At 46.7% G+C, this 26,079-nt stretch overlaps 1 protein-coding gene across 1 annotated transcript in view; it reads right to left on the reverse strand.

Annotated features, from left to right (window-relative positions):
* Positions 1-26,079, reverse strand: part of PLEKHA8 (pleckstrin homology domain containing A8) — a 353,037-nt gene that overhangs the window by 192,995 nt on the left and 133,963 nt on the right. The window contains exon 3 of the mRNA XM_069648916.1: positions 2,205-2,360. Within this exon, the coding sequence (XP_069505017.1) occupies positions 2,205-2,360 (156 nt within the window). The remainder of the gene's footprint in view (positions 1-2,204; positions 2,361-26,079) is intronic.

The following is a 26,079-nucleotide window of genomic DNA, read 5'->3' on the forward strand; positions in this document are numbered from 1 at the left end:
CCAGAAAGAACGATCTTGGGTGTATTAGTTAAACCATCTTGTGTGATTGCATTCTCTGTGTTTTGTACAGACCGCTCAAGAGTCAACATGAACCTGTAATGTATCCAAAAGGACCCGAGGGGGTGGGATAGGGCCTGCCCTCGGCTATCATAGAATACATTGGCTGGTGGAGGAACTGGATCAATCTCGGTAATGGTGCACACTGGCTGGAACGCACGACCTACACACGTTCATGGAAGCGGCCTTTTGAACACAAAACCGGAAGCAGCACTGGGAAAGGCAGGGAGCATGATGGCCTATTGCCGCTCATCCTGGCTGCACCAGGAGCATGATGGCCTATTGCCGCTCATCCTGGCTGCACCAGGAGCATGATGGCCTATTGCCGCTCATCTTGGCTGCACCAGGAGCATGATGGCCTATTGCCGCTCATCCTGGCTGCACCAGGAGCATGATGGCCTATTGCCGCTCATCTTGGCTGCACCAGGAGCATGATGGCCTATTGCCGCTCATCCTGGCTGCACCAGGAGCATGATGGCCTAGTGCAGCTCATCCTGGCTGCACCAGGAGCACGATGGCCTACTGCAGCTCATCCTGGCTGCACCAGGCGCATGATGGCCTGTTCAGCAATAGACTTCTGGAGATCAAGACAATGCTGGTTTCTTGTGATTGCTTCAGGAGGTTTAGAATGCACTACTAACAAGGCATTAATAAATAAAGTAAAATTGCCACTCAGAATACAGAAACAATGGCAGCAGACAGAGGCAGTATGCAGGCTAAGGGCTTTATGGGGATTCTGTATCTTTAGTTCGTCCGGTTCGGGATCCAAGCACCATGAACAAAGACAGACATTGAGGATGGCAGCTATGAAGCACCCACTCTCTACACCAACTCCAATTTCAGTCATATAGCTCCCTCCATGTCCATTTCAGGAAGCTCTCCCCCTACACCCACATCTTGTTGCGAGACCCTGCCACCCACCTTCTGTACCGCTCACCTGTACCAGCCACTGATTGGAGTCTTCAGACCACAATCCCGGAAGCTTGATGGAACATGTGGTCTTCAGTGCGCCAGGCTTCTTGGTAAGCCTGGCCTAGAGAATGCAATCATTCATGCATCCATCACAGTGCCTCAATGGTGCCCATGACACATATCTCCTGAGAGTGGAGGCTTCAGGAGAAGACCACTTGGCTGATCTGATCTGTCCATTTTCCTACCTATCATGTGGCAGAGTTCCCACTGGCTGCCTACAATCCTGTAGTTTTCATTGGCCACACACTTTTCCTTGAAACTCCTACTGAAGAAGTAGGGGGCGGCTCACATGGATTATGAGAGTAAACTTGGAGAAAGGGGAGCACAAACAATAACGAGGGTGGATGAGAAAAGCATTCAATCCCCCCAAAATCTTTTCCGAAATTGTGCAGAATCTTAAGCCACTTAATCATCAAGGCCTCTGCAGTAAACATAAGGACATTTGAGACAGGGGCAGATCCATCTTTCACCATTGCCCAAGAACCATATGACAGAATCCCTTCAATGCCCTCCTGTGGCAAAAGCCCTCTTCTTTGTGTAGCGTTCTAAGTGGATGCTTTCCCGGCATGCCTACAACATCGCCGGCTGGTAGACTGCACAAACTGCGGTCACTTCAGGAGAAGGGGTCTTCTGCTTTGTCCGAGGCATTGTTTGGTGCCCCTCAAACACACAGTATCAATAAGTATCCATCTTCTCAGTTTAAATGTTCATCTTTTGCATGACATAAGCCATACTTGCTTTCCCACTATAATCACAATTGGCACAACAATGGAAATCATAGGCAGTCTAGGGGGAAGGATTCAATGGGTACTGAAGGAGGGGTCCCTTTCCACCCAAACAGCTGAACACTTCTGTGGCCAGTACTGCAAAGTGTGAGCTTGCACAATATGCACTCCAGATGCCATGCAGCACTCCCCAGCCCTCCATTTCTTGATTCTGTTGGAGACTGTAGGATTATGTTGTACAAGAAAGCTTTACTGAAGTAAAGAATGCTCGGTTATTGCTGCAAATCAACACTTGCATCGCCACTCACACGGCAGCCCATTCAGTTTGTGGTCATCGGACTTACATACATGTGTGCAGCGTTTTTGTTATACCATGCGTGGCGTTTGCAGTACATAAACATGCATCACAGCTAGTTTGGCCCGGTAGTTCTCAGCACAGTGTCAACTTGCCTGTCTCCTCCTTGGTCCCAACGTTGGCAAGGCAAGCCTTGGCCGAGCCCAGCGCCACCAGCCACCTCTGCCGCTCAGCGGCAGTCCGAGCCCGCAGGTAGAAGCGCTGCTGTCCTGGAATCATCAGGTCCAGTCGCGTGCTGTCTGTGGAGTGGACTGGAGAGCGAACAGCGGTTAGAGGCATGACAAAACAGGCAGTCACTACCAGCCACTAGATCTCCTGTTGCAGCGATCGAGACATGGCCAGTGTTTCGCATGTGTGCCCTTTATCAAGGCGGAGTAGATAGATAGGGCAAACCACAGGCATATTATAACAGATCACGTTATACTGGACATTTCGGAGGAGACACAGAATTTGGTAATACTATTAGACCGTCACAAAACTGTACATTTAACTTTTTTTGTGCAAGGATCGAAATAAGTATTAAATTAGCAGGTGTTAAAAGCTGCTCCTGGGTACTTGCTATCACTCAGTAAGTTGGAGCTACCGCTGAGGAACAAGGAGGCATTATTATTTTGTGTGTTTATTTTGAAATGCAAGCTATAACATTTTATATGGCTCATCGTTCTTTCATCATCTTCCAAATGTTCATTCATACCCATTCCCAACACAGAGTTAATCTAAAACTAAGTATCTGTGTCTGGTGCCAGTTGGCCTGAGGACCCAAATGCAGCTGCTGGTAGGGCTGGCGTCAATGTAACCAGGCTCTTCTATGCTATAGCCAGGAGATAAATGGCTCCAAGCTCCTAGCAGTTTCAAGTCCTCTGGGGACTCACATATTGTTCGAATGGACTTGATCTTCAGTTATTCCTTTGGCACTTTAAAAAGGTCCGACTTATTGGGTTCCATCACTCTTCCCACATTCAATGATCCGTTTCTGGAACACGGAAACCCTCCAAAGCCCACAATTAGTAGCACGCGCCATTCGAATCCGGAGTGAAAAAAGGAGTCTAGTAAGTAACAAATTACTGAGTGCGGAAAGAGTGATGCAGCTTGGGGACAATAGGAGACAAGCTGCCTACCCGGCATCACCAGTGTCCATAGACATGGCAAATAACCAAACTACAAGTCTGTACATGTAATGAGCATAGCAATGCACGAGGCATTATTATACAATGGGAAAGAGAAAAAGGGATTTAGCAGCGACAGCCACATGATCATTCCACGTTGCGGACCCCCCTCGGAAAGATCTAGTGCAGTGGGACTTATTTTAATATGCCTGTAGTATGACGTGTCCACCAAGTCTTCACATACGCAGAACATGGGCATCGTTTAATGTAAGAACTGGTCATACAAATATCCTGGCTAGCAGTTTCTTTTTTCTTTTTAAATGACTCGTTCTAGATTAGAAAGCTTTTGCAATGTGGAGAGGCATGTGAAAACACCAAGTGTCATGCTTTCTATGAACTGTGGAGGGGCGTGTGAAAACACCAAGTGTCATGCTTTCTATGAACTGTGGAGGGGCGTGTGAAAACACCAAGTGTCATGCTTTCTATGAACTGTGGAGGGGCGTGTGAAAACACCAAGTGTCATGCTTTCTATGAACTGTGGAGGGGCGTGTGAAAACACCAAGTGTCATGCTTTCTATGAACTGTGGAGGGGCGTGTGAAAACACCAAGTGTCATGCTTTCTATGAACTGTGGAGGGGCGTGTGAAAACACCAAGTGTCATGCTTTCTATGAACTGTGGAGGGGCATGTGAAAACACCAAGTGTCATGCTTTCTATGAACTGTGGAGGGGCATGTGAAAACACCAAGTGTCATGCTTTCTATGAACTGTGGAGGGGCATGTGAAAACACCAAGTGTCATGCTTTCTATGAACTGTGGAGGGGCATGTGAAAACACCAAGTGTCATGCTTTCTATGAACTGTGGAGGGGCATGTGAAAACACCAAGTGTCATGCTTTCTATGAACTGTGGAGGGGCATGTGATTCTATGAACTGTGGAGGGGCATGTGAAAACACCAAGTGTCATGCTTTCTATGAACTGTGGAGAGGCATGTGAAAACACCAAGTGTCATGCTTTCTATGAACTGTGGAGGGGCATGTGATTCTATGAACTGTGGAGGGGCATGTGAAAACACCAAGTGTCATGCTTTCTATGAACTGTGGAGAGGCATGTGAAAACACTTATGAAATGTGGAGAGGCATGTGAAAACACCAAGTGTCATGCTTTTTATGAACTTTTTCACAGTGAAAATATTTAAAGGAATTTGGTGTGCGTGTAGGGCAGCACAAGGCTTTCCAGTCCAGGGAATTTCAGTTCTAGGAATGCTGTGCCACGCCCCAGATCCGAGGCATTCTAGACAACAAACAATTAACCCCCCCTCCCCCCCTGACGCCTTCGACGCATGGCTCAACGCACCTCTGATGCGGCTCACGCCCTCCTGCAAACCATCAACCCTCCGTGGCATCTTCCCCAGATGGTTCACTCCTGAGTTGAAGATCACTAAACAATTATATAAACACCTAGAACGCAAATGGCAGAAAGACAAAACCCAGAAGAACAGGGCCACCTTGGCCCGACACCTATCAGTACAAGGCCGAAATCCGGAAAGCAAAAAAGCCCACTACAACTCCCGAATCCTAAACTGCAAAATCTCAAGCAAAGAACTCCACAAAATCATCTCCGAATTCACCAATCCAACTTGCAACACGACCATCCTGACCCCCCCACAATCAATGTGCGACTCACTCTCCCTCCACTTTTACACCATAGCTCTCGAAAGAACAAATACCCTAGCCACCAAACTGGCCCTCTCACATCCCCCAAGCAATCCCCCCCCATACCAGCCGGCCCACCAGCTGCGACCAACATGCAACCAACTTTCGAATCCTTTAGTCCAATATCACCAGAACAATTTCGCAAACTCCTATCTGCCCGCGAACCATGTGGCTTGCCGCTAGACCCTTGCCCAGCCACAATCCTCAAAGAAATTTTCGCTTCCACCTGCGCAGGAGAACATGCAAGATCCATCATAAATACCTCCCTTTCCTCTGGTATCTTTACACATTCAAAACGGTTCACGTCAAACCTCTAATTAAAAAACCTTCGCTCGATCCCCTCGAGCCCAAAAACTACAGCCCTTTCTCAAACACCAGATTCCTTGCCAAACTCATTGACCGAACTGCCTACTCCCAACTAAATGCCTTTGTCGAAGCCAACAATCTCCTAGACCCTGCTCAATCAGGTTTCAGAGCCCGTCACGGAACTGAAACCACCCTAACCTCTATTTGGGATGACCTTAAAATGACTGCCGACTCTGCGGAATGCGCAGCACTAATCCTTCTTGACCTATCCGCCGCCTTTGACACAATCAATCACTCAATCCTCCTAGACTGCCTCCACTCCCTAGGAATTCGTGGAACCGCTCTTAAATGGATAGCCTCATTCCTCAAAGATCGGTACCAAACAACGATACTCTCCACCTATACCTCCCAAGCCCGACCAGTTGACACGGGAGTCCCACAAGGAGCATGCCTATCCGCCCTCCTGTTCAATCTCTACTTGATCACCCTCCCACCAATAATTCGATCACACAACATCCTGTGCTACAACTATGCCGATGACACTCAACTAATTCTAAAACTCCTGGACTCAAAACCCAACTCCCAACCTGACCTAACCTAACCTCCTGCCTCATCGACATAGACCTCTGGATGACCCAAAGCCACCTCCTGTTAAACCCCTCCAAGACAGAAATCATGGTATGTGGCAATTCCGAACTCCTTCCACACCCACTACCCTGGCCATCCACCATGGGCAACTCACCGACCACCCTCCAACTCAGTGAAAAATCTTGGATGCACCCTAGACTCTGAACTAACACTCTCGCGTCAAGTCAACAATGTCTCAAAGTCCTGCCACTACCATCTTAAAACCCTTAGGCGCATCTTTCCATATCTCTCCTTTCCCAACAGACTCTCTGCGGTCCAATCGTTATATCAAGACTGGACTACGTAAACCCTCTATACCTCGGAGCTCACGCGTACCAACTGAATAAACTCCAAAGAGCACAAAACGCGGCAGCCAAATTGCTACTTGCGCTCGGCCCAAGGGACCACATCTCCCCAGCTCTTAAGACGCTACATTGGCTTCCAGTAGCCCGAAGAGTGACCTTCAAAACCTTGTGCATCTCCCATCGAGCACTGCATAAAACCGGACCTCAACATCTTCAAGACAAGCTAAAACCCTACAACCCCCCACGCACCCTAAGATCAAGCCCAGCCAGTCTCCTAGTCATACCGAAGACAAACTCAATCAGGTTAGGCGAATCGTCATTCTCAGCCTTGGCCCCCACGCTATGGAACTCTCTCCCACCCCACATCCGCCTGAGGATTTAATGTCTTTCCACAAACTCCTGAAAACCTGGCCCTTCTCCTAAAACCAACCCGTTCCAAAATAACCCAAACAGACCAACAGAAATTCAAGGACACCAATCCGTCAAACCACCTGATGCGAGAAACCAACAGCTAACAACCCCTAATAAAAACTAGAAGGGCAAACAGAATTAAACGAATAAAAGTAGAGCAAAACAGCGAAAGGATTATTAGAGTAAAACAGTAAAGTGATTTAAACTCCTGAAATGAACAGAATACATGCAGAACGAATGAAAGGAATCGCGCAGATGAATTAGTTAGAATGGATAAATCAGGTAGGACAAAGGAATGCGCAAAGTAGAAGAATGCATGAGAGGTAGAACAGCGTAAAACAGAACGGAACGGATGAGCGTACAGCGGATAAGTGTGTAGAACAGATGAATACATGAAGCAGAGGGGTATGTAGAGCACATGAATACTGATAACGGATGAATATGGAAGTATGGAAGTACAGAGAGTGTGTAGATCACTGGAGCAGAAGAATGTACAGACCTTGCGAATCTACAGAGCGGATGAGTGTATAGAGCAGATGAGTGTATAGAGCTGATGAATGGATAAGTGTACAGTGAGGATGAGTGTACAGAACGGTTGAGGGTATAGAACAGAGGAGTGTAGAGATGAATATATGGAACAGCATAACGCTGTTAATGCGTGTAAGGGACGAGTGTGCAGAGGGGACGAGTGCGCAGGGGGGGACGAGTGCGCAGGGGGAGACGAGTATATATGGCGGATGAGTGGATAGAGCGGATGAGTGGATAGAGCGGATGAGTGGATAGAGCGGATGAGTGGATAGAGCGGATACAGCAGATGAGCGGATACAGCAGATGAGCGGATACAGCAGATGAGCGGATACAGCAGATGAGCGGATACAGCAGATGAGCGGATACAGCAGATGAGCGGATAGACCTGATAAGCGGATAGAGCGGATGAGCTAATTGAGTGAATAGAGCGGATGGGTAGATAAGTGTACAGTGAGAATGAATGTACAGAACGGATGAAGGCATAGAACAGATGAGTGTAGAGATGAATACATGGAACAGGATACTGCTGTTGAATGTGTGTAAAGCACGAGTCCTTAAAGCGGATGAGTGCGGGGAGCAAATGAGTGCGTAGAGGGATGAATACGTAGAGGGGTCGAGTACATAGAGGGGATGAGTACGTAGAGGGGAATTTAGAAGTGTGCCCAATAGCCTTGCTGTGAAAAGTTGAACCTAGAAGTGTAGCCAATAGCCTCTCTTAGAATTTTAGAATTGTGCCCAACTACCTCTCTTTGAATGTTGAACTTGGAAGTGTGCCCAATAGCCTCCCAGTGAATTCAGAAATGTGCCTAATAGCTTCTATGTGGAAGTGCTCCCAATAGCATCCCTGTGATTCTAGAAGTGTGCATTTAGAAGCTGAACTTAGAAGTGTACCAATAGCCTCGCTGTGATTCTAGAAGTGTGCCCAACGGCCGGTCTGCGAATTTAGAAGTGTGCCCAATAGCCTCTCTGTGAATTAAGAAGTATGCCCAATAGCCTCTCTGTGAATTTAGAAGTGTCTGAAAGGGCATGTAACCCATCATATCTCACCAACATGCTTACTCTCTCCTTACATCACCACTCAACTAGAAAACAGAGATACTATGACACCATTCGGTATAACTGTTCTCATATCAACATTCGCAGCTCACTCCACATAATTCTAAGTAATCACTGCTGGTTATACACCCCCCCCCCAGCCAGGCATTCTCCTCAGGCATAACGCAGCCACATCCGATCTGGATAAATCCTGCCAGAACGAACACATACTCCTGACCTCTCAACCATCACACCTACCGCTAGAAAGCAGCCATTACATGGATACCGCACGAGCTGCACACATACCCGGTGCTCACACGTACCTTTTGACTCTCTACTCTCTCTAGTGATATGAACTTCGGTTCCCAAGGGCGTTCAACATACCAGCGCCTTCAGACCATACCAATGGTATACAAGGCGCTATATAAATGCAAAATAACAATAGACTTGCCTCTTTCCTGGCAGTCGAGAAAGAACCCAATGCCACGTGCAGTAGCCCCGATCGACCAATCAGGAACCCTCCGACCTCCAGGGAGGATCATTGCTGGCACACTGGCCATGGTGTTTCCCAGTTAGTCTGAGGTCAGAGGAGAGGAGCAGAATGCTACTGCTGGCTGTAGTGGTTCACGTGCAAAAGTGCATCTAATCTTACGCGCCACCTCTTCTACAAAACAAAATCCATTACAATCTTGGCCCTTTTTCACTCCGACAATCCCAATCCATCTACGTTAGGCCCCCTCTAGGTATTCGAAAATCTGGCTCCTAGTCCTCTCCTTAAATGATATCCTCCTTGCGATCTCATAAATCGGTGCGTCCTGTTCTTCCACTCTTCGCCCTAGGGAGGCTGCTTTGAATTCTATTAAGGTGCTAAAACTAGGAAAGATCTTACTTGTGCCAGCTAATCCTCAGCATCTCATCTTCCAGAACAGAGCCTTCTGCCGCAACGATGGTGAGCGATCCTGGTCATTGCCTCCACGCTGGTCAGAGCCTCCACGCTGGTCAGAGCCTCCAAGCTGGTCAGTGCCACTTTCAGCATTCACAGAGCATGTGGTTGCAAACCCCCGGATTATATTTCACGTCACAGGAAGTTTGACTTGAATAATAGAACGGATCTATTCTTTGTGGGGTTAAATGGAGCATCGTGCAATGTTAAAACACAATTCTGCAGATATTGGAGCCAATTGGATTTATATAAGAAATTAGCAGTGGCCTAGATTATGCTCTTAATTATTAAACCGGAATCCACAAGCAACTGCACAGACTTGCTTCAATAAATGAAATGCCACTCATGTAAGCATGAATACTCGGCCAAATTCACAAGTTGTTAAAGACTACTGGCTGTGAGTAGGCCCGACTGGGTTTGTCCTCCTCCCAGTAGTCCGAGCTGAATGGTGACCACAGTTATCTGCCCAATGAATGCCCCCGGTTTCATTGGACCTCTATAAGCTCATAATGACCTGGGTAGTGTGTGCTCTGAGATAACGCATTGGAAAACTGTGAGAGGCTTATGTGAGACGTATGAAGATGCTATCCAAGTGGTCCCCCCCCATTTGCCCATATGCCCAGTAGCCCGAGTTTCCCGAGGCATATTGCGTCCCTTTCCCTCTACATTGATACTGAAGAGTTGGTTCCGGCAGGGTTTCGAGTAGGGGGCTGGCACACCCTGTTCTGCCAGCAGTATTTTGATCCCTGAACAGCCGAGGAAGGGCAGGAGGCTCGTTTTATTGAAGCCGAGAGTCGTGTTTTTGCTGCTCTTGGGTGAAGTATACTTTGCCGTGTGCACGCGTAAATGTACAGACACAAGCGATGTGTCCACCCACACACACTGCTACACTTTCTGCCAATTGCAGCCTTTTGTAGGTTTGAACATGTGGAAACCTATCTCTTCTAGTGTTAAAAAGAGTAGGTTATTTCGCCAGCTTTACTGCCATCGTCCTTGCTTTTGTGTAGTCCACCAGGGCAGTATTAGTCTGAGCCTTGTGCTCGAGTATGGGCACAGATGTTCTGCTTTTTTACCTACTCTTTGACCTCCTTTTAATGTGACTGGGATTCCTGGATTAGGGCCTAGGATTGCCAGCATGGGGCAATTAAATACATGCTGCCAACTAACAAGACACTAACACAAACCAGCACAAGGTTGACCTGGCAAAAACGGAACTTTAGAAGGTTTTAAAAAGGAAATTAATGGCACCAGGGAGGAAAACATTGGGATGTTCAAATTACAAAATGAGTGGAAACCAGGGCATAGGATAAAAACGTTCTTTTAGCTCTAGTCAGGACACCATATTATTTGAAGAAAGGTGGCCTGTGGTCCAGTGTTTAATTAGGCACTGATTGGTAATATCACAGAATCTCAATTGTCAACTTTAGTGAAGTATATGGTAGTATTGGGTCCATATCATGTTGGACCCACACCCTCCTATGAAGTCTGGGACTCTAGAAAATAATGTGGATGTAATGGAAATAACAAAATCGGTTTGCTGAATTTAGTTTCTTAAAAGCATCCGGTCCGCGGGCGTGGCTTGGAGCTGCCGCGATCAGCATGTCTTCGTAGAAGCTCCTGGCTGGCCCGAGGTGCGGAATGTAACATCGCCGTTTCCAGACCCCGTTTCCTGGCGAAAACGGCTCACAGTGTGGGGGGAAACTCTGCAGCTGCTGCATGGCGAGTGGCACCCAGAACGGCAACCAGTTTTCCGAGTTTGGACGCATTTAGGTCCGGGAGATCTCCTGGCGGCAAGATGGCAGCTGCTCCACTGGGCCACAAGAAGCGGCGGAAAGGGGTAGGGGCAGGCGTATGAATGCAACGCAGGCCGCTGGGTGAACTGATCGACCCAAGCGGTCCCGCACTGCTCTAATGAACAGTACCGTGCACCTGCAGTCCACCAGCTGGTCCCTGGGGGCTAGAGGCATCCCATATCCCATCTATTGAAACCTCCCAGGAAGTAAAGAGCGGAGAAGAATCCCGACAGAGGGGGCTTGGACCAGGGGTGGACTCAAAGAGACCGCGGATCTTGTCTCGCCTCTCAGTGGACCCCGCCCTGGTGCCAATCCACATCACTGGCCCGAATTGCCTCCGGCGATAGCAGGAGAGGCAGCTCACGCTTCTCATGGCTTACCCTCCCCATGGCGACTCGAACGGGATCACACCTAGGCAGATCTCACTCGCCGCTTGGAACAGCGGCACTTAATCGAGCCCCATCCACATAGGTGACAACGCCCGCCTCGAGACCTATGAAGGAGGCCCAGGCGAAACGGTGTGATTACGGAGCCACTACGCAGCTCTGCCGGGCGCATTAAAGATCAAGCACACCGGAGCCTTCGCTGCACTGGAGACTGGGGGAATAATCAGCCCAGCGACAAACACCGCAGTCTTGCTGATACAAGGTGAGGAGCAAGGCTCCGAATGCTGCGGATTCCTCCCAGCATACACCCAGAACAAGGCCTGAAAGATCAATCATAGTGGGGAGGAAGGCTGATACTGGGAAGTGGCGTCTCGCACAGTATCCGGGGCGGCCATTCCTAAAGCTCTGCCATAATGTTACCGATGGCCCATAGCACCAAAGAATTTGCTCGACCCGACGCCACCCCCTTCCTCCCCCCAACTCATATTTATCCCCTACGCCCTGCAGCAGGGTAAACAAGTGGATAGAGCACCAAGGGGGTGAGGCAGTGAGCATTCGAGAGCAGAGATGTCCAGAAGTGGGAAGATGTCTAAGCAAACGGACATTGTGACATTAATGGCCGGCGCCTCGACAGAGCGCTCGAAGAAAGGGTAAATGCAGAGACTCTCCCTAGTGAAGAGGGCCCCGCCAACGCAGCATTGGCAAATAATACAGCACAAATGGTAACATAGAATGACCTGCATTAACTACACACGGCACTGACGAAGGAAATTCACAAAAGCACAGAAGAAGTAACTAAATAAAATAAACTCCCTGGACAAAAGAGTGATCGAGGTGGAGAGAAGGACGGTGGAGCTCGAATCAAACGTTTGTGACCAGCGGTTTGAAGGCGAGATTGACAGAGATAAAATCAAAACTCTGGAGGAAAGATGTGAACTCCTAGAAACTAAACAAGAAGATGCGGAAAATCGGTCGCAGAGAAATAACATTTGCCTCCAGGGGATACCAACATCCGTACCAGACACAGAGCTAAAAAGTTACATCTCTAAGCTGCTCAGATTCATCATAACCCTGCTGGAGGAGGCACCTTTGGAGCTGGACCGGGTGCACAGGGCGGTTCTGAGATCGACATCCAACTTCCCCCCAGACGTCCTGGTAAGGGTTCATTTCTACCAAATCAAGGAAGCACGACAAATGGGCCAAATAACATTCCAAGGATCTTAAATATCACTATATCAAGACCTACCGAACTTCACGCTCCAGAAGCGCAGAGCCATGAGGACATTCACGGAATGGCAGAGGGGGGAAAAAGATAGCATATCATTGGGGATTCCCAACTTCGGTAAGGTTCACTTGGGAAGGGGCTCAGAAACAAATCAGTTCACTGGAAGAGGCCGACAAATTCATGGGCATCGGAGAAACAGGAGGCGGGTCGGACTCCGAGGAACCATCCCAACCTCAGCACAATAAACCTGACGGAGAATGGTCGAAAACCTGCCCGACAACGCAGACCTCGAGGTCCATCCAAGAAAAACTCCAACCCCGGATGATCTAGACACATACGTACACCAAAATCTGCGGATCATAGAACCTTTACAATAGGACGCGCTCATCAAAGATAGGCAAGATGGACGGATCTACGGGTCCAAAAGAAGATGGGAATCTCATGTTGGAGCTCATTCTCATCAAGGTACAGAAATCGATACCCCAAGCAGTGTGGGTACACGGAAACATTTCTAATTTACAGTTTATTCGGCGGCCCAGTTGGCCAATATAAGCGCATCGGTGCCACCAGTTTCCCATTGGCAGTAGGATGTTGTTCTTCCTACATGTTCGTTCTTAGGGGGGTGCGGGAGGGGGAAGGGATTTTCGGAAGAAAAATGAATTCCCTGGGTCAGGAAGCCCCAGCTGCTCTGCCCAGAACTCAAGATCACATCACAACAGGTCAACAACAACGACAATGAAGCATCACCGAAGCATTGTAGTAACTTCAGAAATAGAAGATCACATTCAGCAGGCGGACATGAACTCAATCTCAGATAAAAAAGGAACAGGAAATTACGGCCGATACGAGCGCAATAACAATCCTATTAAGGAATGTGCAAGGGCTCAATTCGCCACGGAAATGTAAATCCGTAGAACACAGGCTTGGGCAATTAGAGGGGGACATTGTGTTGCCGAAACTCACTTACTACAGGAAGACGAACACAGAGTAAGATTTAACAGATACCAAAAAGCAAACTTTGCCACCTCGGGCCAGAAGAAAAGGGGAGTGGCAATACTCTTAAGCGATAGGATCCCCCTAACAAAAATTACTATAAAAATAGATCCAAATGGGCGATTCCTACTACTCAAGGGGATGTTCGAGGAGCTCACGATCACCATCACTGCAATCTATGGTCCCAACTCTGCTCAAGCTAACTTCATCACAAATCTAATCCCAACCATTTTAGCATTCCAAGAAGGGCATCTAATCATGGGCGGGGACTTCAACTCAATGCCGAATCCCCAAATGGACAAGACCCTTCCGCCCACTAAATCTGACTATGCACAAGCACTCTCACTAGCCAAGCTATTAAGGGAAACGGAAACCGTGGATGCCTGGAGGCTCTTTAACGGGACCCCAAGAGCCTACTCCCACTATTCCCAGGTGCATAAAGGCTTCTTAAGAATCGACTTAATTTTGATCTCAGGAGTCATTTACCCATGCTTGGACGCAACGGCAATAGACACCTGTATGATCTTGGATGATCTTGGATCACGCCCCAGTGACGGCGAAATTAGCTATATCGGGCAAAAGCGCCCTGCACAAAGACACTGGAAACTGAATGACGCTTTGCTACTGGATGAATCCATCAAGATGGAAGTCGAGAACACAATAGTCAACTACTTCAGAGAAAACACCACAGAGACTACTCTCATCATCATCATCATCATCATCATCATCATCATCATCTGGGACGCAAAGAAGGAAGTTGTCAGAGGCTCTCTAATTAGTGCAGGAGCGGAACAACGAAGGGTCTCCAACATAGCCGCAACCAAGCTGGAGGAGAGGGTGAACCAACTGGAGACTGATCTGAAAAGGCGATACTCCAGAAAAGCTGAGAGAGAGCTAAGAAAGGCCAAAACAGCCTTAGAAATGCACTGCGCTGACCGCACCGCTAAATCCTTATCCTTCACAAGGCAGTTTTATTACGTGAAGGGGAACAAAGCGAACAGAGTACTAGTACAAAAACAGAAAAAGACTTGAAGCAGAAACGACATCCTTACAATAGTTGGAGCGGACGGCTAAACACTCCACACATCCGAAATGGACGTGGATAAAATTGTGGAGCTATCAAGATACCACTCGGAAATCATGAGAGGGTCACCAACTGTACTAGATAACCTACCAAAGTATTTACAGTCAATACTCAAGCAGAACACGAATCAGCTAGAGCACCTCGAGATGCCTGTTTCGGCGGAGGAAATAATCGAAGCCATCAAATCACTGAAATCCACGGCTCACGGCCCTGATGGCTTGTCCGCATCCTTTTACAAGAAGTATTCCAGGCTCTTGGTTCCTCAGCTGGTGTAACTATTCAACTCTTTCCTGGCATCTGGCTCCGTCACTAGGTCTATGGCTGAGTCATTAACAGTCCTGTTACACAAACCCGGGAAGGCTCCTACCACCCAATCACACTCATGAACAATGACGGTAAGATTTTTGCTAAAGTGCTGGCGGGCAGGTTGGGTGCGGTTCTGCCGGGCCTAATTGACAGTGATCAGACATGGTTTATACCTGGGATAGGGACTCACGACAATATTCGGAGAATAGACATTATTGAACATGCTCACAGGTCTGGGGACAGAATGGCAGTGATATCATAAGATGCTCACAAAGCATTTGATATGATGGACTGGGGGCACCTGAGGGCAACCCTGGAACATTTCGGATTTGGCCCAAACTTCACCACCGGGGTTATGGCCAATTACCAAACTCCCACAACACAATTACGAGTCAATGGCAGGAGATCTGAAACGATACAAATATCAAGGGGCACCAGACAGGGGTGTCCACTATCCCCTATGATTTTTGCTTTAACTATGGAGCCCTTTGCAGACAAGATTAGACAGAATTCCAGGATGGGGGGGGGTTAAGATAGGAGGCCGGGAATATAAAATTGCACTATATACGGATGATGTTTTAATAACAGCATCGAACTTGGCATCATCCCTTAATTCCTTATGGAAAGAAATTGACGAATTCGGAGCATTATCAGGGTTCAAAATTAACCTAGACAAATCATCGGTCCCTAGTCTTGGAAGAGCCGCCCTCCGCCCGTTAATGCCTATCCCATGGGCAAAAGATGCGATAGAATACCTCGGGGTACGAATAGCTAAGGACCCGGCTGAACTGGAAGCTGCAAATTTTCCTCAACTTATTACAAATCTCAAGAATTACCTAAAGACCTGGTCATCTAGGGAAATTTCCTGGTTCGGGCGAATTGCGGCCATAAAAATGAATATTGTCCCCAGGTGGCTATACTCCTGCACAGCAATACCGACCCGCATGCCGGGCCCAGTACTTGTGGACATGCAAAAGAAATTGCAGGGATTTGTCTGGGGAGGGGGAAAAAGCCGCGCATTGATAAACGAATAATGATGCGGGACAAGAATCCGGGTGGGCTGGGGTGCCAGACATAGCAAGATACACCCTAGCAGCTCAGCTATCACATGCCTTCTCTTGGGTGCAAGAAGAGGATGCCCCGAAATGGACGCAGATAGAGGAGACCTGGTGCCGGGGCAAACCCGCGGCCCTTCAACACCTGCCAGAAAGGAAAGTGCAAGCTAATAAAGGCCCTCTGGCTGCTACAATCACAACAGCCTGATGTTGGAAAGCAGCGGCTCGGAAATGGGGCATTAGGGGCACGCTGGGCCCCGTATGCCCTATCTGGAATAACCCAGAGTTTTCACCAGGCTGCAGCCCCAATAGTTTCCAATCTTGGAAGGAAGGTGGACTGCTTAAAATGAGTGACTTTCTAGAGGAGGGCTCGCCCATTTCATTCGAAAGATGCAAAGAGAAATTCAGGGTAGAGGAGAGATAAAGATTTCATTATACCCAAATAAGGCACTGGTTATCTCACAGAGCGGTTCGAGAGAAGTGCGCTAGAGAGCCAACGGCTCTAGAGAGCACCCTTACAACCCCAACAAAAAGAAGCAAAATCTCTACACTTTACCGGCTCCTGGATAGGGTTGACCCCACGAAAAAAGCAAGATACATGATCGAGTGGGGGAGGGAACCGGGACGAGAAATGGAGGTAGAGGGATGGGCAAAAATCTGGGCCAGGCTGCATAAAAGCTCTCAATGTATTACAAACAGGGAGGGTGGCTACAAATTATGCTATAGATATTATGTGATCCCTGCCCAAATCAACAGAGCTAATCCAAATTTCTCTGATCAGTGCTGGCGAGGCTACACCACCCCCGGATCATTATTTCACATGGTATGGGCCTGCCCAAAGGCGGAGGCATACTGGAGGGAGGAGATTAAACACATCAAAGACATCACTGGACTCACTATTCCTTGGGATCCTAGGGGAAACTGGGGGCGGGGCACTACCAATCTCAGGTCATATACCTCATCTGTGTACGCATTTACTCCTCGCAGCAAAAACTGCCATGGCCCGTCTGTGGAAACATGAGGAAGGACCCTCAATAGCATTATGGTGGTCCAAATGTTGGGAAATTGTGGTGGCGGAAAAGGTGACCGCGATCCAAAATAATTTCTTCACCAAATCCATGAACATCTGGGATCCTTTCTTGGACTTTGCAACTAGATTCCCGGCTCTGTCCAGAAGGCCACCACTCACCATATGGCTACAAAGCAGCCCCCTCTACTGACCAGCCCAGAATCTTCAATTACAGTCACCTTACCTATAACCGCCGACATAGTCACCAAGTCCAAACAAAGTACCGGACAATGGAGTGCTGGCTAACACCAACTAATCGCTCATCTTCCCTATGAACTTGTATTGCTGAGTGTTACGATTAATGATCACAATGCTGTTGTTGATGTCTTGTTGATTTGTACAACCTAATAAAATGTTATGAAAAAAAAAATTAAAAAATAAAGCATTCGGTCCAGACAACCTACTGCCAGATCTGTACAAAATGGTCCCAGACGTCTGGGCCCCCATTATCGAGTTTATGGAATGATGTTTTTAGGAGTGATTTTCAGAACGAGCCCTGCGGGAGCGAGATTGCGAGAGGCCAGCTTAGTTGATGAATAAGTTTATAGACACTGGCTCTGGCCCCAAACTCTGACAACATAACATTGTGCCAAGTACAGCTAACCCAGAGCCAAGTCCTGAACCAGCACACAGCATACCAGAGGATAGAGGGGCTATGGGTTGGCCAGAGACCACCGGTGAGCCAAGTTCACCACCTTAAAATATGTAATAACTTGGTGAGAAGAGACGGCCTGCTGCGTAAGTACTTCCACTGGGACCCCCCTAACAGAGCCCACATCAGTTACAAAGGTATTGGATGGGTTTTGGAAGTAGGGTGAAACGCACACTGCCCAAGTAAATTAATTGCACAAAACATAGATTCTGTGCTGTTGCACATCAGGTTCTAATCATAGATACAATTCTGTTTTTTAGCATAAGGCGGTTTAATCAGCTTGAACCTCCATCACCTGCATCTACTACCGTGGTCCACCTAAAGTTTTTCACTTTCACAAGCTGCCACATGCCTTGAGAACTACCCAGGTGGTCGAAACACATGTCGGCTGTTCATTTTATGATTAAACTGTCTTATGCTAAAAAAACACAATTGTATCGACGATTAGAACTGGACGTGCAACAGCACAAAATCTATGTTTTATACAATTAATGTACTTAGGCGGTGCACGTTTCACAGGCATAGAAAAACGTATGCATATTACACTCTACAAAATAGCCTATACACACAGGCACAGGGCAATCGCAAAATTAGACTACACAACACTTTAACCTCCAAAACGGTTAAAAGCAATGCGCAACCTAGAATAGTAAAATGCAAAAGTACACAATAAACACATTACAACCCACCTTATAATTATAAGGCAGGCACCTCACGTCTATAGTACTTCCCTAGCAGGTATGTAAACTATTCAATGCCGTCTACACTTGCGAATGCAGGCCTCTGGTGCGGGACAATGCACGTTTACTGAGCACTAAGAAAATGTTGAAACGCTGTTACAGCACAATGGGGGATTAGGGGTGTTCCCACTCGCCCAACATCGCTGGGGGATGCAGGGGTGTCCCCCGCAATCGGAAAGACTGGGATTGCGCCACTGAAGCAGATGTAGGGGTTCACTGCGCGCATGCATTTTGGGGCGTGCAGGATCAGATAGATGCATTTTTGCACAGGTGCATGTGAGGAAAGCCCGGTCGGGGCTCTTCCCTGCTTGGCTTGGGCAATGCAAGCTTGCTTCAGCAGCAATCCTCTGGGTCTACTTTAGCAGGCTACTTGGCTTCCAACTCTTGGGTTCCAGTGGGCAATCCCCAGCATGGCAGCAGTGCTTCTCTTATACAAAAATCAGGCTGCAGGATAACCAAACCCACCAATGGGAAGGCTCTGCATCATTCAAACCGGTAAGTTCTGGCTGATCATGGACTGCCACATCTGCCCAGCAGTCCCAAACCCCGTCCCGACCACCTGCGCTACACCAAGGCATTTGCTGGATACGGCCAACGCACATCACCTTATTTGGGACGTCCATGCCCGAGAGGGCAGGAAGAATGGAAAAAACAAGACGGGCAAATGACAGGACTCAGACCGCATGGGAAGTCCATTATGAGTATTGTGAAGGCATCATGAAAAAAGAGACAGACAACAGATTCCCTTTTCTAAAATAAAGCGGTCATTTCTCAGGATGGAGCAAGGCCTAATTTGCCCAATACTAAGGGTAGGATTTTCCTACCTAAAGAAACTAAGGCTAGTCTTCGTCAAAGTTCAACTCAAAATGTGTGCAAAACCTATGCTTGCCCTCACAACTAAGTCTATACAATGCGTAAGGATCTCGGCAACCAAAGAAACAGTGCTCAAAATAAAGTTCTCAGCTTCCAGCTCCTGGCTCCTGGCTTGCTTTTAGCTTCCTCTTCCCCAGGTTCACAACAGTTCCACAAAAAGATCTTGAGGTTCCCTTCCCCAAGGGCAACAAAGCTCACATTTAATTCAACTTTGTCAATTTGCAACATTAATTCAAAATCCACTTTATAACCTTTCAGGCTTTCCAACCTTTCAGTTGGATTTTTCTTCCCTTTAGTCATTTGTTAGGCACAGCAACTTCTACGTCTTTATTTTCCTTGGCTCACTCCAAGTACAGGTTACTCAGTCTAGGAGCAGTTGACTGACCACACGGTTCACCCATCACAGGCCACGCATAACCCATGGCACTTCATAATGTTCAATAATTCTCATTGGACTAATTTGCCATCTTAGGTTTCGTTTCCTCTCTGCACTTGTGACATTTGCCCATCTGTACGCCTGTTTTTCCTTGGCAGTATCTTGACTCAGCCAACACGTGCCTTTTACACAATTCACCTTGTGGCGTTTTATTCCTTGTCACCACAGTGCTTAAACACTATGCAATAGTGCTAATCATTTGCCCTTCACGTGCTTCACCAACTTTCATTACTGGTTTTCACTTGGCTTAGTACTTTCACATTGTTCAAAAATGCTGTTTCTTTATTTTAATTTTGTTTGTAAATACACATCACTTTCTCTCTGCAGTGTTTTCATATATTGTGCACAGCTGTTCCCAAGTTCGGTATTCACTAACTCATTAAGTTTTTTGTAATTTGTTAGGTATTCAACAATGTCCACTTGGTCTCCAGACTCATCCACTGTACTCATTTACTTGTTCGGCAACTTCCTTGGCCCATGTTCAGCCCCTGGAGCGCCCCCTCCCAGTCACTCACCAGTGTTCGGCACTCCTCCAGGTGCTTGCGTGTTTCGCTTCTGGTTTCACGCGCTCCCCTCGCTCACACATTGGGAGCACCAGAAAGCCGCGCTCGCCTCTTATAAACGGTCTAGCTGCCTCCTGCAGCACAGTGGAGATTTGTGTCCCCCAGCTCCAGCGGGGGACACACGGCTTGTGGCTCTGCAGGTCTCTTGACTCTTGTGAGGCTCTCCAGAAGCAGGCGGCATCCTTTTCACTGGCCCCTTTCCAGCCTTGTCCTGGCTTCCCAGGCAGTTCCCCTCCCCCATGTGGGTCTCTCCTTCTTATATGCACCTTTAGCCTCGCAAGTGGCTGCAGGTGCAAGTTCTTTGCCGGACTACAATTAACTCTGTCAATGGGACATGCCTGACTTTTAGAGCGATGTTCTACAGTGCTTTCCTTGTCCCAGAAGTGCATTACTCCTAGTCGCCTCTTCCTCGTCCTAGTCTAAAAGGGACCCGGATGGGATACAGGGCGAGTGTGCAACAGTGGGGAAAACTGGTAATAACCTATGAAGGTGGGGAAGGATAAGATGTATTTTGATTTAACCAGAGGAGGAAAATGTGGGTCTAGTCTGCCAAAATTACGCAGTATTTTCCCTCTTGTCCTCTTCCCTGTTACTCTACTGGGATGTTTTACCTGAGGGTTATTTTGCAAAGAAGGGAGAGGTTTGGACTATAGACTATAAATGCCTCATGGACTGAAGGTTCATTGTGGAATGGAAATGGGGATACTGTGTCTCACCTAAAGACACCCTCATTCCATTCCCCATTCGTGGACTGGATCCAAAAGCTATGGCCATTCCCTGGCCCCCTGTGCAGAGGATTCTGGGGAGAGAGAAGTGAGAATGCCTTCAGGTTTCTCACAGTATATGGAACTTGAAATGGCATTACGCTGTAAAAAATGATGGTACAAAGGAGTGCACTGGAAAAAAGACAAAATACACACTTAATTGCCACAAGTCCATCCTAGGCACACTAAAAAGCAGACAGAATGTTGCAGAGAAAAGTGAATAAGGGATAGAAAGTACCCACAGCAGCACCCTATTATAAAGGTGGTGTACGCTATGGTAAAACAAAGAAAAACACGACTGAGGGAAACTGCCCCCCTTGCAATGGTAGACTTTAGAGCTCATCAGTGCCCCAAACACCAAAAAAGCTGAGCTGGTGAGTAAAGCAAGGCAAAACATACTTTACGTAACTCAAAAGTTAGGGGATGGGTCCATGACATGGGCAAAGCTGCTCGGGGATCCATCAAAATCTATGGGGGGCAGGTGCTCGGGGGAAAATTCAAAAAAGGAAATTCTTCCCCAACAGTGTAGGGTAAACCTCAAACAACCAGACAGTAAATAACAATCCTCTAAGGAAAAAGGCTAGGTGCAACCTTTTTTGAGAAGATGTTAAGGATACGAAATCGGGCGTCACACCGGAGTAGGACACTTGGTCTTAACCTGCGATGTGTTGCTCAATAGGAATGCTTTTTCTTTAATTTCAACTAATTCAAATTGAGCCGATACCCGACCTGTCTCACACCCCCTTTTAAAAATACCCCTGGTCACGATGGACCATGAACCAGGCCGGTTGATTAAAATAAAATATTTAATTTAAAATTCACAAAAATAACAGATTTTAATATAGGGCAGCAATCACCAATGGGGTGATAATTACAATAAAAACTACACTTGGTTAACCTCCTGCATGAACATATCCAAAGCACAATTGAATAGGAACACTTTTTGAATTAGGATAAATAGCACCCAAGTTAAGGTTTCCCCCTGCAATTTTCCCTCCACCAACAAATAATAAAATTCTGAGTGGATAGAAAGAAGCGGCAGGTAGTCAGATCTTCCCCGCATTGCAAATTGTAGGCCGCTTTGCGAGCCTCCTTGGGGTTTCGGTGGGCGAAAAAGTGCTTCAAGATGGCTGCCCTGCAGGTGGACCATCTTGAACGAGACCATTTGGAGAGAACGTCCACTTAGCACTTTGCTTGTAGAGTTTCAAATGTTCCCAGACAGAATATTTTCTGTTTTCATGGAATGGGGTTATAAAACTGCTAATTGCCATAACTCTCTTTGTTTTATTTGCCTTCTTTGGCTTTGTCACCCGAGTCCACTCGCTCTCAGGGGTGCTGCTATTTGAGGTCACCTCATGATCATCGAGGCGCTCCTTGATTCTGTGAGCTTGAGAGGGGCTCGCATAATGGTGGGGCCTAGTTTCTTCACCCCTGTGGCACGCAGGAGAGTCGTCTTCCGACGCCTCTCTGCTTTCATTTATTTAGGTGGTGGTCTTCAAGTGCTCTTTTGGGGCCTCTTTTCCTGTTCCTGTGCAAATCTAACCAACTGGTCCCTTTGGAGGTAGTGATCCTGCAGATCCGATTCCCCGACTTTATCCTCATAGTAGATTTCCTGGTCAGAGACATCAGCCTTTATATTTTGGTACCTGTACAGGGACGCCCTGCTATCAATTTCTGGGGGGCGCTCACCTGTCAGCTCCATTATACTAGGCCGATTTAATTCTGATGGCCTCATGGTTTCTGACTCATGTGAAACGGTAGCCATGAAGTCAGCAGTGCACAAAGGATTAAATGGGTTGGAGTCCCTCAGTACAGAGGTCATCTTACTATGATCAGGAGTTACCCTGTCCCTCTCTACCTGTTCGGGGTCCCTCCAGTTTGTATTAGATCTCGGATACTCTTTCTCCAACCTCACTAGTTTTTCCTTCTCAGCCGATCTCTTGATAATAGGCAAGGATCTGAGCCTTTTGCTCGGCTATCAGGGTTTTACTGGCCTCTATGACCTGCTCTTGAGCTACCACATGTTTGTGGAGCTCATATTTCTCCTCAGTGAGGGCCGCATTATCTCTCTGTGCTATCTGTATAGTTCGGGAACACGGAGCCAATTTCTGTTGTAGGAGCTGAGCCTCCCTTTTCTGTATATTTAGAGCCTCTATGGCCTGCTCGATCTCGAGTTTCATTTGTTTTTTATGTCCTATTAATTTGTCATAGTCTTCTTTTAGGCGAGTCAGTCCCTGAAGGTTTGCCTCCCTTCTCGCCAGATTGATTTTTAAAATTACACATTTCCTTGTGGAGGGCCTCTTTCTCTTGACACAGTTGCGTTATAAAGCCTAATTTCTGGCGCTTTTCATCAAATTCTGATTTCAGTTGTCCCTCTTCCAAGGAGTCCACCTTTTCTTGGCATTCCATCCCTAAAGCATTTAATTGGGCCTCTTGGTCTACATTATTCTGTTGTTGGAGAACCAAGTCCTCTTAATTCTTTAATATAATCTCCAGATTCTGCCTCAGAATCTTGGCTCTTTTGCAATTTTTGTTCTGCTAATTTCAGTTCAGTCTGGATTTGAGCTAAAAGTTCAGATTGATTTTGCGCAAGGTTTCTTTTTTACTCATGCTTTTCCTGCATCACTCCCATATCGGAGATCCATATAAGCCACAATTCTAACAATTTTACTCTGCTGCTCTTTCATTTTCAGAGTCATGTATAACTCAGTCAAAGCTTAGTGTAATAGGCCACCATCCTGCCATGTATACATGTCTGTGGCAGTGATCTGTCGCTTTATTTCTTCTAGCCAGACTTTTCCATCTTGTTCTGGCCATTTTCCCCTGACAAATAGTTTGTGCTGAAGGTGCTCCCTAGCTGTTGATTTCTACTGTGGCCATTTTGTAAAGGGTTCCAGTTTTAATTTATTTATAGAAGGGTAATCTGTATTCTATTGCTTTTTTCTATTTTTGGGGTAGATTTAGCTTTAATTTTATACACAGGCCATGTACTTAGGATTTTTGTTTTGGGGAGGCGCTTCTACAGTGTAACCCAGTATTCTAACTACACAAAGTATTACTACCTTGCAGGTTAGTCTGCTGTGTTAGGCTGTCACAGGTGAATAAAGAAACAATACCGGACGAGCCCCTAATTTGTTAAGGATACCAATCGGACATCACAAACACCGGACCAGGACACTTGGTCTTATTCTGTGATGTGGTCGCTCAATAGGAACGTTTTTTCTTTAATTTCAATTAATTCAAATTGAGCCGATACCCGACCCGTCACACACCCCCTTTCACAAATACCCCGGGTCACGATGGACATGAACCAGGCCGGTTGATGAAAATACAGTATTTATTTTAAAATTCACAAAAATAACACATTTTAATATTGGGCAGCAATCACCAATGGGGTGATAATTACAATAAAAACAAGTGAACTGCACTTGGTTAACCTTCTACATTAACATATCCAAAGCACAATTGAATAGGATAGATGGCACCCAAGTTAAGGTTCCGTCCTGCAATTTTCCCTCCACCCACAAATAATCAAATTCTGAGTGGATAGAAAGAGGTAGTCAGGGATAAGAGGCAGCAAACAGAATCATAATCCGACCTTCCCTCACCAAATAAACCCTTTGCAAAGGCCAGAAATGACACTCCGATTTTGATGAATAATTATATATGTTTTTAAATAATGATATGTATATGTTTTATCACAGTATCAGGGATGTTATATCACTAGCAACCATCAGGCAAAGTATCACAAAAGCATACAGTTCACAGAGCAGATTGAAATGGAAAAACAAATTACATAAGCAGGTTACATATTTTATGCAGCACATACCAGTCCAACTCCACAGTCTGTAAGACATTGTTTCGCCCTTCTAATAATTTTTGTTCATTTTAGTGTGAATATTCGGCCTATAATTCTATATCTTTATACTGCTGTGTAGATCATTAGGCATGTCAGCATTGAAATTTGCAGTGGCATCAGGTATCCTTTCCCTAGAATACCCAATTCCCTGCCATTTCTGTTCCCAAGGTGGCAGTGAAGGCTACAACATCTTAAATTATACCACATAAAATTACATTAAACTGTTAACTTTACATTTTTGCAAATTTATGCTGCAAAAAAATAACCCTCTTCAAAGTTTCTTAATAAAGTAGTCTTGAAACAAATGGGCTGGCTTTTGTCCTTCACTGGACCATTTTTTCTTTTTCTCTTCAGCTACCACCAACTGTCACTTCAGCCCTATGTAGGATGAGGGGTTCTATTTTGATTGAAGGTGTTATGGCCCCCTCCACTTCACAGGTTAGTGTCCCAGAACTTCTATTGTCCCAGCCTGGAGCACAGAAGAATGTCCGACGAGCGTGTGAACTTTCTTTGTCTTGGTCCATTCAAAGTTTGTGAAGCTAGCAATGATCACTTTCGTGTTCTGGAAGTTTATGGTGGTTCCTTTTGGGGGAAGCCTTAGCTTTGCCAGCAGGGAAAAACCTGTCTGGAGCTTGCAAAAATTCAGCCATTCCTGTGTGGCTGAAGTAAAGCTTCTTTTGATTCCTTCAGAACGGAACAGCCTGTCATTCAAAGATACTGCTCTTGGCTGCTGGAGCACAATATGAATGTGAATGGGCATGGCAGAGTCTCTTTAATAAAATAGTGCGAGGAGGACTCGGAGGAAAAGGCATCAGAGCGGCATCATTATTAATGTAAATACTTCCCCTTTTCACTAGGAACAGTGGGTTTGCAGGCAGCAGAGCAGCACTGCTTTGATTAGCTTCTCTTGGGTGCACCCCAGAACACACTTGCACCTTTCTCTGTGTGCTCCCTGTTCCAACTTGCCCATTTTGTTTTTGGCAAGATGGTACAGCCATCCTTTTGTCGCTGCGAGGCAAGGTTTTGACAGAATGGAGCCCCAAGGAGCCAGCGCAGCCATTTTGCTGTTGACTGCCAAAGCGCAGCTTGGTTATGGAGAAAAATTCTGTTGAGTGGGTCAATGTATCCCACAAAGAGCTGTATTTGTATACAAAAAGGAAATAACGACAGGGTATTACAAGTCTGCTTCCACAGAGCC

This window comes from Ambystoma mexicanum, chromosome 2q (genome assembly GCF_040938575.1).
Source record: "Ambystoma mexicanum isolate Mex_15411 chromosome 2q, UKY_AmexF1_1, whole genome shotgun sequence".
NCBI classification, from domain to species: domain Eukaryota; kingdom Metazoa; phylum Chordata; class Amphibia; order Caudata; family Ambystomatidae; genus Ambystoma; species Ambystoma mexicanum.